At 42.9% G+C, this 16,514-nt stretch overlaps 1 protein-coding gene across 1 annotated transcript; it reads left to right on the top strand.

The window, feature by feature from the left end:
* The first annotated feature begins 12,333 nt into the window (after window positions 1-12,333).
* On the top strand, window positions 12,334-16,260 carry LOC134483122 (uncharacterized). Its single transcript, XM_087596702.1, has 6 exons — window positions 12,334-12,438; window positions 13,471-13,630; window positions 14,099-14,242; window positions 14,876-15,042; window positions 15,761-15,866; window positions 15,985-16,260. Exons 1-5 carry the CDS (start codon window positions 12,432-12,434, stop codon window positions 15,823-15,825), a joined length of 543 nt encoding a protein of 180 aa, XP_087452828.1. The 5' UTR covers window positions 12,334-12,431; the 3' UTR covers window positions 15,826-15,866; window positions 15,985-16,260.
* Window positions 16,261-16,514: the final 254 nt, after the last annotated feature.

Raw genomic sequence — 16,514 nt, 5'->3', positions numbered from 1 at the left:
GGGTTGGCCTCAGTACTTCATACTTCTTGCTAGGTCAGCGAAACTCAAGGAAGCTTGAGATTGTCATAGCACAGTGTTAGGCTAGATATACTGAGTAGATGATACTAAGTTGTTCATATGGTGATACCCATTTGCATGTGTTCTTAATGTGGACCTAAGGAAAGAGAGATCAAGGTCCTTAGAATAGAAGGAACATTCCCAGTCCTTTTCTACCATTCCAGACTGAAAGGCTGGTAGGGAGAAAGTGGTAAATAATAAAGAATTAATAGATGATGCTTTGAATGAAGGGTTGGTTTTTGTGCTGGTTTTAGACAGGGTTTCACGTATCCATGTTGCCCTCTCCCTGGCTGGCCCGGTTCACTTTGAAGTCAGTGCTTCCATTTCCAATAGACAGTCTTACAAGAGGGGCCTCCGAGGTCTCTAGGACAGCATTAGCCATTGACAGTTGAGGTGTGCAACCCACAACTATAGTTTTAGCCACTTTGTTCCATGTCTACCAGCTATTTCAGATTGTTGCTGTCTATGCCTGACAATCAAGGACACAGAAAAATAACCTGATAGAGAGCAAGGACATGGTGATCACATCCTTGCCTCTGCTGTATGTTCTGGATGAGGTTTGTTAAAATTCCAATATTGCAAAAAGCTTTATATAGGGCCCATCACATTAAGGGTCACTATGCACTGTTTCATCTAAAATGGCCTAATCAGAACTGACCGCCAGACAACACTTCCTGCGAAGTTCCTATAAGAAGCTTAAGTTTTTTGTGTTTTTTCTTCTTCCTTCCTTTCTTTCTTTCTTTCTTTCTTTCTTTCTTTCTTTCTTTCTTTCTTTCTTTATAGGTTTAGAGGAATGTGTTTTGGGCCACGGATCTGCCCCTAGTACCTTAGCTATGGATGTGATCAATCAGTGTTAGTGTATGCATTCAATAAAATGTCCATTTTTGACTAAGGTAGATGCTTCTGTGTTTTGTGGGGTGACCCATTGTCAATGTCTAGTGAGTTGGGGCCCTGGGTATGGTCGCATACCCCCAGGACAGGGGGTGCAGAGCAAAGGCAGAAGAAACTACACGCAGTTGCAAGCTTTATCAATCCTTATTAAGCTAAGAATATGCATTACTACAATTTTCATTGTGTCAAGATACCATAAGATCATTATTCCCAGGATACCAGGAAAAATGAGGGAAGATTAAACAAAGAAAGATGAATAAACAAAAGCTTCTTCTCAAAATATTCATATAACAAATCACCTCTCTAATTATAATCAAAATATACTCACCATTACCAAGAGAGCATTAAAACCACTTCCACAGAAACGGGACACAGCAGAACATAATTTAAGGCCAAGTGAGAAAAACATTTTCTTCTCCAGGGCGGCATTCCAGCCCCTACTTGAATCTGTCACCAGGCCTTTCTTGACCCTGCCTGGGAGCTGCATCTCTATGTATTAACAATTCCTTCTTTTTTCTTTTGTTTTAAAGTAACACTTTACATAACATAGCTAAAGGTCCTTGTAGGACCTCATGTAAAAATAAAGCAACATAATACATAATGTACATAAGATTATGGCAAAACTAGCTCCTCCCATGCTATGGAAAATCCTTTGAAGCCAAGCCTTGGGATCTAATCCTGTCAATTGATCAGCCAATAATTTCGCTATTTCCATAGGGGTAGTATCTTCTAGCTGTTTACCAAAAGACATTCGAACATCATATTTCAAGGCATTAATTACTTTTGAAGCACTTCATTACCCTCTAAATAGGCTTGAATTAACTTCCAATCATGTTCTGTGTCATTTTCCATATATTTACTAACACAAAAGTAGTAGGATTTCATCATGATAAGCAATATAAGCCCGATAACTGGCATTGGCCGCAGCAGAAGAAACCATGAGTAAAACACACATTGCTAAGAATAAGTGCTCAGCAGTAAAGGACTTTCCTGAAGGGGACAAAATTATTCCTTTCAGTGCTTAATCGCTTCACCTGACCCCACAGGTAATAGGGTTGTCACTGCACAGATCCTTATCCATTGTTGTTTGTGGACACTAAGAGAAGCCAGGGCCTCAGTAATGGAGGACACCTCCTCATCTCCTGAGAACATCCATCAGGAGAAAATGTAGCTGGTTTAACTGGATTCCTTTGAGGGTAGGGAGCAGTTCTTATTATTCTGTGCTTGGATCCATCTCCCGGGTAACCAGAATAGTCTCCCATCCTGTAATGAGACAAAACCCTCTCCCCTATATACAATGATGTCCCTTCCTGCCATTCAGCATCCCGGACAATTTTTATCCATACTGTCTGTTCCATGCCTTCTGGGGGGAAGTTCAACAAAGTGTCTATCGGCTATTGATATAACTTCACCTTGTGGTAAATTAAGAAAATTAATAACGTATAATGCTTGTGCCAATATAGCTCTGGGACTGGTCTGCAAACTCCATTCAGGTTGAATAAGGCCATCTCTTTTCCCCCTTTTTAATTTTATAATTTGTCATTTCAGGGTATGGTGAATTCTTTCAACAAAAGCTTGTCCTTGTGTATTGTGTTCTGTACCAGTAATATGTACAATATGATATCATTGACAAAATTGTTTATATTGATAAGAAATATATGTTGGTCCATTATCAATTTTAATTTTAGAAGGCGGTCCCATAACAGCAGACGTTTCCAATAGATGCTGTATAACATGAGCAGTGCGTACTCCTGGCAATGGTGTAGCCCACACAAATTTTGAAAAATTATCTATGCTTACATCTATATGTGAAAGGCGACCAAACTCAGAAATATGGGTTATATCGATCTGACAAGATGTATTAAGTTGCATCCTTCTGGGATTAATTTGAGATGGAATACATTTTATACGTGAAGACTGACACATAGGACAATTAGCAATAATTTGTTTGGCTTGAGAATAGGGAAGCTTATATTTAATATGTAAATATCCTGTATTGGCATGATTATGACTGTGTTCTTCTAGGGTAGCAAATGCCACTAATTGATCTACCATATGATTGCCAAGTGTTAAAGATTCTGGAAATTTTGAATGTGATCTAGTATGTGTAATGAATATTCTAGAGTTTCATAATAACAATAGGCCTTTAATATGTGAGAATAAGATTTAATATAGGCTTAGATGTAGAAACAATAGCAGTCTCAATATTCTGTACTACTCCTACAACATAAGCGGACTCAGCTATAATATTTTTACATCATGAGTAAAATCCTGGAATACATTAATTACCGCTAATAATTCATTTTGTTGTACTGACCCAAAAGAAGATTCTTGTCCCCAAAATTAATCTTTGGTCCAATAAGCCATCTTGGTCTTAGAGCCGTCTGTAAACACAGTAAAGGCTGATGGTAATGGATCAACAGAAATTAGTGTATTTATCAAAATTTTTTTTTGTTTTTTAAAGCAATCCCACAATTTACTATGGGGAGGATGAAATTCAATATTTCCAGTGTAAGAAATCATGGCTAATTGAAAAACCTCAGACATCTGCATTAAATATTCCCCTTTATCTTTGCTTAATGGGAAAACAATAGCAGCACAATCATATCCCCACAGAGTAACAGGTCTTTGTATGCCTTGCTGAATAATTAAAGAAATTTGTTCCTCATAATTTGTTAATGTTTGGTTAAAGTTTTATTTAATATAAACCCATTCTAAAGGCAACTCATCCTGAGCGAAAGTGCCTGTAGGATATTCAAGAGTATTTAAACATAATTTAATAACTCTATCTGGATCAATACATGCCAAATATGCATCTTTCCATTTTCAGAAAAGATACCCTTGCATGCTTTCATATAAGCATTAATATCCCCAGCCTCCTTTATAGGTAATAATGCTCTCCTGTACTCTTCATTAGCATTTTCAAAAGCAAGCATTTGCAGCAGTTGTCCTCCAGCTTCCTCTCCTACCATTGTTCTTTCCAATGTTAATTTTAATATACATAAAAACTTAATACATGGTTCATAGAAAGCTACTACCTTTTTCAACCAACCAGTATCATCCTTTATAATAAGTCGGTTGGGCCACACCTTGAATCGATGCTAGCCTAAGTATAGGAAAAGAAAAAGCAGGTGAATTTGTCATCATCATCGTGTGAATCTAATGGTCAACATGCCATCCTCAGGAAACGACTTAGAAAAACCTGCTTCAGGCAGTGGTGCAGAGGGCAAAACTTTTACTTTCGTTTTGTCTTAATGAAGCTCTAGCTTCTTGTTCTGTTTTCGTTATTACCCTGTGTGCATTCATGGCCTTGAACACAGTAAAAATTAAAGCCCAAAGAGACCAGAAATTGGAATCTTTTTGCCCTGCCTGACAGCCTTTTTCACCTTAACTTTCACTTTGACCCAGATATCAGAATCCCTGGAACCCTCGTCAGGGAACCAAGGAGTGTACTCTTGCTGTCTCTAAACACTTTTCTAAACCAGACTGATAGACATGAATTCCCTGCACTCTTAAAGATGCTTAAGCATAGCAAGATGAAAAGAAGATTTATCTTGTCCCATTTCCTTGTAATAAAATGTACTTACCTTATCTGACTGTCCAGACTTACCTTCAGGGACCCTGTTCCAGTGCCAAAGGTCAACGTCCAGTGTGTTGGGAGCCCTTCGTCCGGTCGCATTCCTTTCTGTGTTTCCCGATGCTCAGTGGCCATGCCACTCCAGCATGCTTTGAAATGAACCAGTCCGCAACCACCACCACCACCACCACCACCACCACCACCACCACCACCACCACCACCAGCACCACCACCAATTTGGTTTTGTAAATAAAGTTTTATTGACATCGCCATCCTCAGCATTTACATCCTGTTCAGTGCTGCTTCTGGCTGCAGCTGCAGGGCTTAGGAGCCACAGAGCCCTTTAGGCTCCCAGAGCTGAGAGCATTGACCTTTTGCCTTGTTTGTGAAAGAGGTGACTGACCCCTGTGCTCGAGGTGGCCTTTCTGTGCCCCTTAACCCATAGCATAGGTCTCTGTGCCATCCTCTCCCTTTGCTATGGTGTGCACTTCCTGGTACATTTCCGTTAGCTCTTGACATTTCCAGAGCATTGGGTCTTGCAAATTGAATTTGCATGGCACCAGGAATAGACCTGATAGCAGGGTGTGGGACACTCCCTATGGGGACCCTGCCCAGGGGCATAAGCTTACTTTTCCAGTCAACTCACTGAACAGTGAGCCTTTGTGGGACAAGGTACTTCATGACATGACTTGACCTCTCTGCAGTGCACCCAATCCCTGCTTGGCTCAGATGTCCCCCAGAGAGGTTGTGTGAGTGTCCCCAGTAGAGGCAGCACTCTGTGTGGTGGCATTGACATGGCATCCAGGAAAGTCAAAACCAGAGAGACATGTCGGGCAGTTGGAAGCAGATGTCTGTGTCCATGGAGAGAAGGATGGACTAGACACTCCTGCAGGGGGTGAGCTGAGAAGCACTTCCTTGGCTTTTTCACAACCATACATCCTGCATGCCATGCTGTGTACCCATGCTGAGCTGAAGCCCCAGGCTTTGAGTCTCCCACAGCTGCTGTGTCCTGGGTCCAGGGTAGGATTAAGCAGACTTCAGCAGGAGAAAGGTGAAAACCCTGGTTGCGGGGTGGGGATAGCACAGTCATAACACACCTGCGCATGAGGCCCCTGACTTAGAGCCGTATAGCAGCTGTGACAAGCCATCTCTGGTGACACTCATCTGCAATCTCAGCCCATGGTGGGTAGAGGCAGTAGGATCAGTTGTTTAATTATCCTTGGCTACACGGCAAGTTCGAGGCCAGCCTGGGCAACTTTGTCTATGAAAATAAGACAAAATGAGGTCTTGACTCTGAGCATCACAGTCTGTACCTGGCACAGTTGCCCCACCCAGGTAAGAAACCCCTCTGTCCAGAGGCCATAACTGCAGGAGACCCCTGGCCAAGTGTCTATACAGGGCCCTGTTTGACTGGACTGTGCTGAGGACCAACCACGCTCTCCTCAACAGGAAGGACATGGGAGAGGCTGTTACTGTGAGATTCCGGGCCCTGAGAAGGCCAATAATAAACCCTGTCCTTGGGAAAAGCCATGGAGACTGGGAACCCACGGGATCTCTGCAAACACCAGGGCTGGCAGAGAACTCTGATCCTCTACGGCAGCTGCTCTCAATCTGTGGGTTCTACATCAGAGCTCCTGCACACCAGACATTTACACTACAGTTCCTCACAGTAACAAAGTTACACTCATGAAGTAGCTCTCCAATAAGTTTATGTTGGGATGACAACGACATGAGGAACTGAAATAAAGAGTCACAGTGTTAGGAAGGGTAAGAACCGCCATTCTATAGGAACCCAGGCATCTGCACTCGGTGTCTGGAAGTGTGGTAGGCTAGGCTTCACCCTCAGCGATGCCAGCATGTGGGCACCAAGCCCAGGTTCCACCCCAATGCTTCCTGGATATGTGCAGGCCTGGTTCCATCAAGAAGTAATAAAGGGACCCTTGGCAAAAAAACACTGGGTACCAAACAGGTCAGGAAAACACACCCCCTCTTCTGCAACTCCTCTCAGGAGGGCTGGTCTTCCCAGGAGGCCCCGGCTATAACCAAACCTTGTCTCACAGTGCTTGCCCATTGGTGTCTTGGCCATACTCAGATTTGAGGACTTTGAACAGAATAGCTTCCAGCAGATTTGCATCAATGAATCCAACAAGTAGTTGCAGTCCTACTTCACCCAGCGCATCTTCAAGCTGAGGCAGGTGAGAGTGGACACCTATTCCCCAGCCCAGCCCAGCCATCACCATGTATGTGAGCTGTGTCCCTCAGTATCAGCAGGATGGGGCCTGGGCTCCGTAGGTTCCCCAGGACCTAAAGCTATGTCCTTGAACTCAGTGCCATGCTCAGCCCTTCCAGCCTCTTTCAACCCTTCTGGAAGCTCAACTGCTCCTGCAGCAAGGCAGCAGTGTGCACATTCTGTCACGTCATTTGTGTGTGTCTACAGGAGGTCAGAGCCTGTCCCCTCTGGTCCTTTCTTTTGCTGTATTTGCCTTTCTGAGGAGGCAGGACCCACAGGTATGGGAGGCAGCCACATGCATATTCTCCAGCCATGTCTGATTCCTCTGAGGCTCAGTCCCACTTACACACCTACCCTCCAACCTCCCAACCCCCTGTCACCCCTGGAGCTCTATAGACCTTCCTGCTTTCTGTTTTTATATAATTGGTGACACGGCAGCCCTCAGTGGTGTCATACAGTGTTAGTTTGTCTTTGCACTGCCTGGAGGTCTGACTTAGGAGAATGGCTACCATTCTCATTCCTGTTCAAGTGTCAGAATCTGAATCCTATGTAAGGCTGAATAATACTCCAGCACATGGCTGGACCATGTTGAATTTACACAGTCACCTATGGATTTTATATTTTGGCTTGTAAACACACATGTATAATACTCAAGTCACACCCAAGTGGAGAATTGCTGGAGGCCACCATTGCTTTCTGAACCGTCTGAGAGACCATCCTGTCCACAGTGTATAGGGCACCTTCTCCTCATTGCTCACACAGCATGAGGAGAATAGTGGGGGTTAACCTGGCTTCTCTGTCTCCTACTTTCTGCCACACTAGCCCTAGCATCTTTCTTTGAGACTGAGTCTCATGCAGCCCAGGCTGGCTTTGATCTCACCATTAGTTAAGATGGCCATGAACTCCTGGTTCTCATGCCTCAGACGTCTCTGAGTGCTGGGTGACAGGTATGCACCACTCTTAAGTCCTGCCACTGGGACAAGAATGAGCAGAGCCAGCTCTGAAGCACACACTTTGCTGGTGTCAGTGATGACTGACTTATGATCCTGTCTTCCTTGCCCATGGCCCTTCTCCTTGGTGCATGCCATCCTTCCTCCCTGTGACTCATGGGGACACCAAGCCTGAGGATGTCAGGAAGAAGTTTACTTACTTCACTGGGTTGGAGGCTGTTAGGTTCCTGCATCAGTAGGTGAGATTCAAGCTAGAAGGTTTGCGGCATGAGAAACTGGAACAGAACTGGAATGGCAGGAACAATCGTCGCCTGGCTCTGAGAAGACCAGGTGGGCAGAAACTCATTGTTGGGCAGGTAGTGAGCTCAAGACCAGGCTGGGCATTGCTCAGCGCATGTGAACAGGTGTGCTTACATGGACATGTGTTTCCCCCACATGGTCACCACTTATCCAGGCACGGTGAATACTCCAAGGAGCTTTTTATGTTTTAACATTGTGTGTGTTTGTGTGTCTATACATACATATACACACATACATTCGTACATAAACACGAATACACGTACATGAAAACACATGCATATACATGACTATACATTCATGCTCACATACACATATATACACACCTACATGCATACACACATACACACACATACACACACATACACACATACATGCATACACACATACACATATACATACACACATACACACACATACAATACATATACACACATACAAATACACCTATACACACATATAGACAGACATATACACACATATACATATACACGTATACACATACATGCATACACACATTCATATCCACACGTACATAAGACATATACATACATACTCACATACATGTAAGCACATGAGTGGAAGCCAGAGGACAGCTTGGCCCTTGGTTCTCTCCTTTTTACCACGTGGGTCCTGGTGATTGAGTCAAGCTCATCACATTTGACAGCAAGCCCCTTTAACTGTAGAGCCCTCTTGTTGGCTGCCAGTCACCTCTTTCCACAAATTCTATCCATGGTGGAATGTTTACAGTTGTTATTCTCATGATTCCTTCAGCAATAGCGCAGACATCATTTACACTGCATTAGGAGTTATAATTCATGTAGATGTCAGGAGAGCTGGAGGCGTGGATCAAGAAGAGAGCCCACTTTCAATGTCATTATGTGGTATTGCCTTAGGCCCTTTTATACACTCCCCTGGCTTTGTCTGAGTATATGTTTGAGGGCTCTCTATGACTGTGCAAAGAAGTAAGAGCTAGGGCTGGGCCACAAAATAGGAAAGTACTTGTTCATCCAAAAACAAAAACAAAAAACAAACAAACAAACAAAAATAGCTCTAGGGTGAAATATTGGTGCTAGTGCTGAACTACACAGCCAGAAGGTATTTTTCTAAGTAAATAACACAATATTGGGGATGACAATATGATCAAATATCCTACAACATAAGTTTGCAATGTTACCTACATTTTATAAATCAAGTCTGACCACCGTTTTGGTTGTTTCCAATCATGTCTGAGTGCATCATCACGGGAATCCCAAGGAAAATCAGAAATGGGTTCTTGAAGCTGTTGCACAGGGCCAGTATAGACCTAAATACCACAGAGGAAACCTTGATTCTTATCTCAAGGGATCATTCACCATCCCTCTTGTCACATAACTTATGACAAGACGTCACCTTTCCTAAACTTAGCCTTTTTCCCAAGTGCTACAGAAGGGAAGATCTGGTGTCAAGGGGTCTAGATTCAAACTACAGGAACACTGAATTCATTTAAATAGGTGTAGTTTATTAACGCACACACCAATACAGTTCAACCAGAGCAACAGCTCACAACTGTGTACTGGACATTGCTAGGCCCAGCTCATTGCAAAATCCACATGGGCTCATGCACAAGTGTTGGAAATGTTTCGGTCTATGGGCCCTGACTCAGGCCATTTTACACATAATTGTTCCTATTTTCCTTGAATCTATTGGGTCCTATGTGAAGAATACACTTGGGGAACTTGTTAAGATTAACAAACCTCATAACATACAGAACATAACAGGGTATGTGACCAGCACCACACAGTTCAACGTCAGAGTTTTTTGTTCTTTGTTAGTGTTTTTCTTGGCATCCATGATGTGGAGGCGTATTACAGAGCAATAGGAAAGAGCTGGCTGCTGTGTAACAAATTCGCTGCTATTAAGGTAGGTACAGGGGCAAGACCTCAGCAGTAGCCCTTAAGATGGGAAGGAGATGATGTGTTTGATAACTGAAAGGAGCTGCCTCAGCTGTGTTTCTCTGCCTGCTCATTGCCCATTCAACATCACTCTGTCCCTTCAGAGGAACTCAAGGTCTGTCCCCTGCTGCCTGTGAGCCAGGAAGAGGCACAGAAAGGCAAGGTCACAGCACTGGTTTCCAATCCCTCAGTAATGCTGGATTTCCAATAATGTACTTGTATACACAAATACACTGTGGTAAGTTGCAATAGATACTAATCATTTCTCACATAGGGCAGCAGTTGATTGACTACAACTAATTCTATTAAAAAAAAAGAAACCTGGCTCTTGTAGAAATATACAAAGAAATATATAGGATGGTGGAGGATGAATTCTGCCATGGACTGAACTCAGAAAAGAGGGGTTGGGAGAAAGATGCATGGTTAAATAGCCCACCAGGTTCACATTGTGTCAACTTGATTTAATCTAAGGACAAAGAAGTGGAGTATCTCTGATGGCTTTCTTCTAGTCCCTTTAAAGCATCACTGGGGTTTGAACTCAGAACTTCACACTTCTTGATGGGGCAACTACACTCAAGGAAGCTTAAGACTGTCATAGGCACAGTATTATGCTATATATACAGAGTAGATAATACTAAGATGTTCAGATGGTGATGTCCATTTGTATGCACTCTTAATGTGCACCTAAAAAAAGAGAGATCAAGGTCCTTAAAATAGAAAGATCAGTTCCAGTTGTTTTCTACCATTCCAAACAGAACGACTGGTAGGGAGAGAATGGTAAATAATCGAGAATTCGTAGATGATGCTTTGAATGAAGTGTGGATTTCTGTGCTCCTTTAAAACAGGGTCTCAAGTATCACATGTTGCCCTCTACCTGGCTGGCCAGGATCACTTTGAGCTCAGATAAACCTCCTTTCACTTTGTAATTAATAGGCTTAAAAGAGTGGCCTCCAAGGACTGTGCAGACAGCATTAGCCTTTCACAGTTGAGGTGTGTAACCCACAACTATAGTTTTAGCCATGTTTTTCCATGTCTACCAGCTATTTCCGATTGTTGCTGTTATATGCCTGACAATCAAGGATGCAGAAAAATAACCTGATACAGAGTAAGGACATGGTGATCACATGCTGATCACATGGTGCCTCTTCCGTACATTCTGGATGAGGTTTGTTAAAATTCCAATATTGCAAAAAGCTTTATATAGGGCCCATCACAGTAAGGGTCACTATGCACTGGTCCATCTAAAATGGCCTAATCAGAACTGACTCCCATATAACACTTCCTGCAATCCTCATATGAGAAGCTTGAGCTTTTAGTTTCGACTTTTTCTTTTCTCGTTCTTTCTTATTTTTTGCTATATAAGTTGAGACAAAGATAGTTAAGGCCATGAATTTGCCCCCAAAATTTGAACTACAGATGTGATCAATCAGTGTTAGTGGGTGCATTCTATAAAGTATTCATTTTTTACTATGATAGATGCTTTTGTGTTTGGTGGGGTGGCCATTTCCCAGTGTACAGGTGCTGGGACCTTGCTCTATACACTTAATGATGTTTATAGCCTCATTTTAGACGTTTCTGTGCCACCCTCTATATCTCTTGTGTATTTTATTTCTCTGATAAAAGCTCATGGTATATATTACTCAGGCCTGTGAGCAGTGCTCCTTTGGCGACATTGGTGCAAAGAGCAGCACCCCACAAGCAGCATGAGGTTCCCTTCACTGGTGTCTCCAATATTGCATTTTCCTCTGCCAACTGGTCTCCACACTTTTCCTAGCACCATAAAGACTTCAACTCTTTCTCCTAAGGAATTTTCTGGCAATTGTCGACTGCTAAGCACACGACTTCATGAGTGTTCCCCTAATACACACGCATGTTGTAACCTACCATGCAGACTATTTCTTGATGTGATATAAAGCACCTGTACATAATGAGACAGGAGAACTTTTGACTGCATATTCAAGCTGGTATGAAATCTCAGGAAGTTTTAATGGCTAACATTGGTGAATGTGGACAATTTGAGTTAGGATGAGACATTTTTTGGGCAAGATTTGAAAGGAAACATTCATTTAGATGCATAGGAATTACTAAGGTTTTTTATAATCAAGCCTTGAGGAAAATTTGGCTTTGGAAGCAGGAGATGCTCAGTGGCTCTGCCCCAGGAAAGTCTCCTGGAAAGGGCACCTCTGCTTATGCTCAGTACAGGGAGAACATTAGCAGGGATGCAAAGTCTGCTCCCCATGACATCTGCTGTCCCTTCTTGGACATTCTATTGTCTCCTAGAGAGTTCTGGCATCCTCTGTGATGTCACCAGTGTTGTCGTGACAACCAGTGCCCTAGTTTCTCTCAGTCTGAGTCTGGCTGTTACAAGCTAAGACATGTTTTCCCATCTTCGCAAGCGTTTTGGGAGGGGGAACGTCGATTCTGGAGAGACTAGAGTGAAGGAGTCTGGCCTTTCGTCTCAAAGTAATGATGGAGAAAGACAGCACTTCTAGGGAATGTGGAGTAAGTTCTGGGCAGTGTATTTTGAGCTTCCTGCCAGGGTGGCTGAAGGCTTAAGCTGACCTTTCTAGCAATGGGCCACAGCAACTGGAGCATCTGAAAAGGAATTGAATATCCACGAATATCACAATTCCTTAAAGTCAGGATTTCAGAACTTTAGTTTCCCCATCCCCACTGGGAGGATATGGTAAGGCCAATGCTATTATACTGTGAACTTCTGGTCTTTACTTTTCAGTTCATTTGTTCTGTTACATTGATATAATAACACCATCAGTAGTCATGGAGGGTCCAAATTTTCTGAGTTTAGACAGGGCAGCAATGTATTTCACTATCATTGCTTCTTTAAATACAGTGGATATCTGACAGTAGTAACAGGGAGAGATTGTGCTCCAGGCAATAACCTTATGTTCTTAGACCTTCTCCGATTTCTTCTAACTGGCAGGGTCATCGTTTGCTTTATATATTAGAGGTTGTATGTTACAAAAATTTTTCTACAATACCAAAACTATTTGGAAAGTGTAGAACAAGATTCAGCCTGTAACCTATTCGCACTTCTGGGGCATTTGGTATTTCACATAGCGACACTGATAAGTCTGTTGAACATATCCTCCCTGGAAATGCGTTTTAAATCCAAAGTTGTTGGCTTAGAGTATCAGGGTCGGACATCTGAGTGTCTCCAATCACTCAAGTTTTGTGGATGGTGAATTTATCATCTGAGTTCTGAAGCCACAGGGGTGAGGGTCCTGAAACCAAGCTGTACCCTGTTCAGCTGATAATAATCCTGGAGAAGCCATCTCCGTGGTACATGTAAGCACGTGATGTCCGGCATAGGGAACACATGGCTGCTTACATCTCTTGGTCTCTATAGAGTAGTGGGAGAACTGAGATCCACTGAGGAGGCCTCTTAAGCATAGACCAATCGCCTAGCAGTGACACTGGGTTCCTGGCTTGTTCTCCTGTTTAGGCCTCACTGAGGTCTATGAACACTCTATGCATTCTCCCCATGCAGGTTCACTTGTGTTCTTCTACCTACAGACGTTGGGAGAGAAACATCATCCCCTGGCACTGACCTAAGCAAGAATCAGGCCATGAAGGAAAAGGAGAGGCTGATTAAAGAGCTGCAGCTCATTACCGAGGAGAGAAATGACCTGAGAGATCGCCTGAAGTTTCTAACCGAGAGATCCATGAAGAACAGGTATGAATCGCTCCAAATGCTCCTGTTTCATTCCTGGGTCTGCAAAGTCACCTTCTTCTTATCCTATTAAGGTTTTGGGTTCTAGAAAGCTGTGCCTCCCGAACCACCCTGTGCTAAACCTCACCTCCCATATAGTGGAGATTCAGAACCTGACCCTTCCTGAGGAGTGAGATTGAAAATGGACTCATCTGCTTCCATTTATTGAAAAGCAGAACTTGTGGTCTGAATAAAGAATTCAGGGATAAAGTCAGGGAGAGTGAGTTCCCAGTGTGCATTTGCAAAGCCCTTGACAGCTGGTGGCTTTGCAAGATTGTAATTGCAGTGAGTTTATGGTGAGTCTCTGTACTTGCTAGGCAGGGGACTGAGTGCTGGAAGATCCAGGCAGCAGCCTGGGGTAATATAGGACCCACCCTGAGTTCATATATTCCTAAATGCCGATGTTCATTGTATTCTATCATTTGGGGCCAGGCCACACTTCAGGCCAAATCCATATTATGAAGACCTGGAGAGAATGGAGGAGGCGGTCATATCAATTCTGCACAACTTAGAGATGGAGAACACTGAGGTCCATGAGAACAACCATAAGCTGAAGAAGGAGATGACCTTCTCTAGGTAAGTCCTGGTCAGAAAGGCTATCACTTGTGGAATGGCCATTTCTGACTTTCTTTGTTCTGGATTGGACGGTCTTCAGCTCTGGTTCTATCTCTTGTGCTATTTACCCATCAGTGTGCCAGGGTCATTAGGACTCAGTTTTCAGTTCCACAAAAGACTGTTACTCATCCCAGGATTGTCTAGGCATCTTCAGAAGGCTCTAGAGAGAACAGTACTGATTGAAGTCAGCAGAAGGTTATTAGGCTGACCTGGACCTATGGTGTCACACCAGGTTTTACAAAACTCAGTGCGTGGACCACATGGTTAGCATGACCTTCTCTTGGTTCTACTGACCTCCTTTGAGGGTCTTGGCCCACTACTAATTGATGTTGGCCCCATGCATTGGGCTTTCATGGATAGTTGTAGATCCATGTTCTTTCTCAGAGGTGTGGACACTAATTGGTGTCAGGCCAAGCAAACAATTTATTCTTCCCCGAATTAACTCTTTATGGTTTGTGCAGCAGCCTTATATGTATCAAGATGCATTTTATTAAGTCTTCCTGGGTATCTGGGACCTGGTAGAGTTAGTGGGACTTGGGAGTAGGAATGGGAGAAAGGGGCAGCATGATCTTACTATGCAGACTGTATTTCCAGAAACCTGCTCAGCCAGCTCCTGATGGAGAACACATGTAGGAAGAAGTTGTTCCCACTGAAGGAGGAGAGCAAGGAGGTACATCTTGATTGTGCACTGAACCAGAAATATTTGGTTTACTTCAACAAGAAAGATAAAGACCATCAACGGCCAGAACCAGCATTATCAGGTAGGGACGAGCAGATGTGTTAGATTAACAATATCTGATAAAATTTGCCAATTTGATACATCTTTGCTTCTCTTACCACCTTTCTAATTTACACTCACAACCAGCCAACCACCTCATGTAGTGGAATTGTTCATTGCTCTGCCTATGCACAAGTATTCTGGGAAGTTAACCACTTTTCAGAAACTGAATTATTGTGCAAGCATATTTTGCTGCTCTTTTTGAAGCTGCAGTCTAGAAATGGTGACAGATGAATAACATACCTCATTATTGCATATCCATGTGATACATTGGATCCTATGTAGAGTTTTGAACAATTTCTTGGTTCTTTGACAAATGACACTCTGTGGTCATGTGACCTCTTGTGTAGGAAGCACCTTTGGGATAAGAACCAAGTGCAAATGTCAAATTAGTACTTGTCATTGGCTTTATCCTTGTTGACATATGGACATCTCCTTTCTTCCTGCAACCCGATGAGGTCTCTTGCCATTGCCCTGTTCTTGGTTTGCACTGGTATAAGTCTGGTCCCATATTGGCAGCCCACATTACTGTGAGGCTCTCTGGAGATTTTGCCCTGCCCACAGAGTTAGCAAAAATGATATCACTTAAACTGTCCATGTCGACTGTCCAATAGAACTGAGGTGGTAGAAGGCAGCATTCTGACAGCTGGCTTGCATTTCCCCACCAAATCAGTGTCTGAAAAACTCCCTTCCTCTCCCAGGTCTCAGAAAGTGCAAGAGAGCTGGAATTGGACACACCCCAGTAAGAGAGCTTCCTGAAGAATAAGTTGCTTTCTCAGGAGTCCCTGATGACAAATATCCTGAATGGTAACAACATTTTTTGGATGAGTATTCTTCCTCAGAGTTAATTTGTCATTTCTTAGAGACCCTAAGTTTATATACCACTAAGCCAGCCTGACTGATTGAGGTCTTACTTTCTTCTCAGAAAACAGCACTTGAGAGACAACTTGGGGGACCGCCTTTCATTATGTGTGCTAGAGGAGAAACAGCAATATGTCTGTGCTTCTAAATGTTCGTTAAGAATATGCTTTTAGAAATATTTTTGTTATGATTTTAATTGAAGTTTTCTTTTTGTTGTTTCATATTTATATGTTCTTGTTACTATTTTTACTTTCAAATATTTTTAAATATTTTTATTCATTTTAATCCTGTTTTGTTGTAAAAATGTATTTGTTATGAATAAAAATTGAATTCTATCTCTTGACTCTTAAGACCATCATTCTTACACAAGGGTTCTGTCCCTTCCTGTGGACCTAGAACTGACAGCTACAGATGGATCTCTGCATGTTCCATGGAGCCTGGGCTAATAAGTGAATTCAAAGTCACCAAGGGGTACCCAGTGTGATAGTGTCTTTTGTGTGGAGAATGTGGCTGTGTCTCGGACACACAATTTGTGATATAATCACTGACACACTTTACCCAATTATTAGGGTCCATGTGGTTCTTCTGAGAGAG

This window comes from Rattus norvegicus, chromosome 19, assembly GCF_021556685.1.
Source record: "Rattus norvegicus strain SHRSP/BbbUtx chromosome 19, alternate assembly SHRSP_T2T, whole genome shotgun sequence".
Taxonomy (NCBI): Eukaryota; Metazoa; Chordata; class Mammalia; order Rodentia; family Muridae; genus Rattus; species Rattus norvegicus.
The sequence above is the reverse complement of the archived record's forward strand: the minus strand, read 5'-3'. Positions and strand labels throughout refer to the sequence as shown.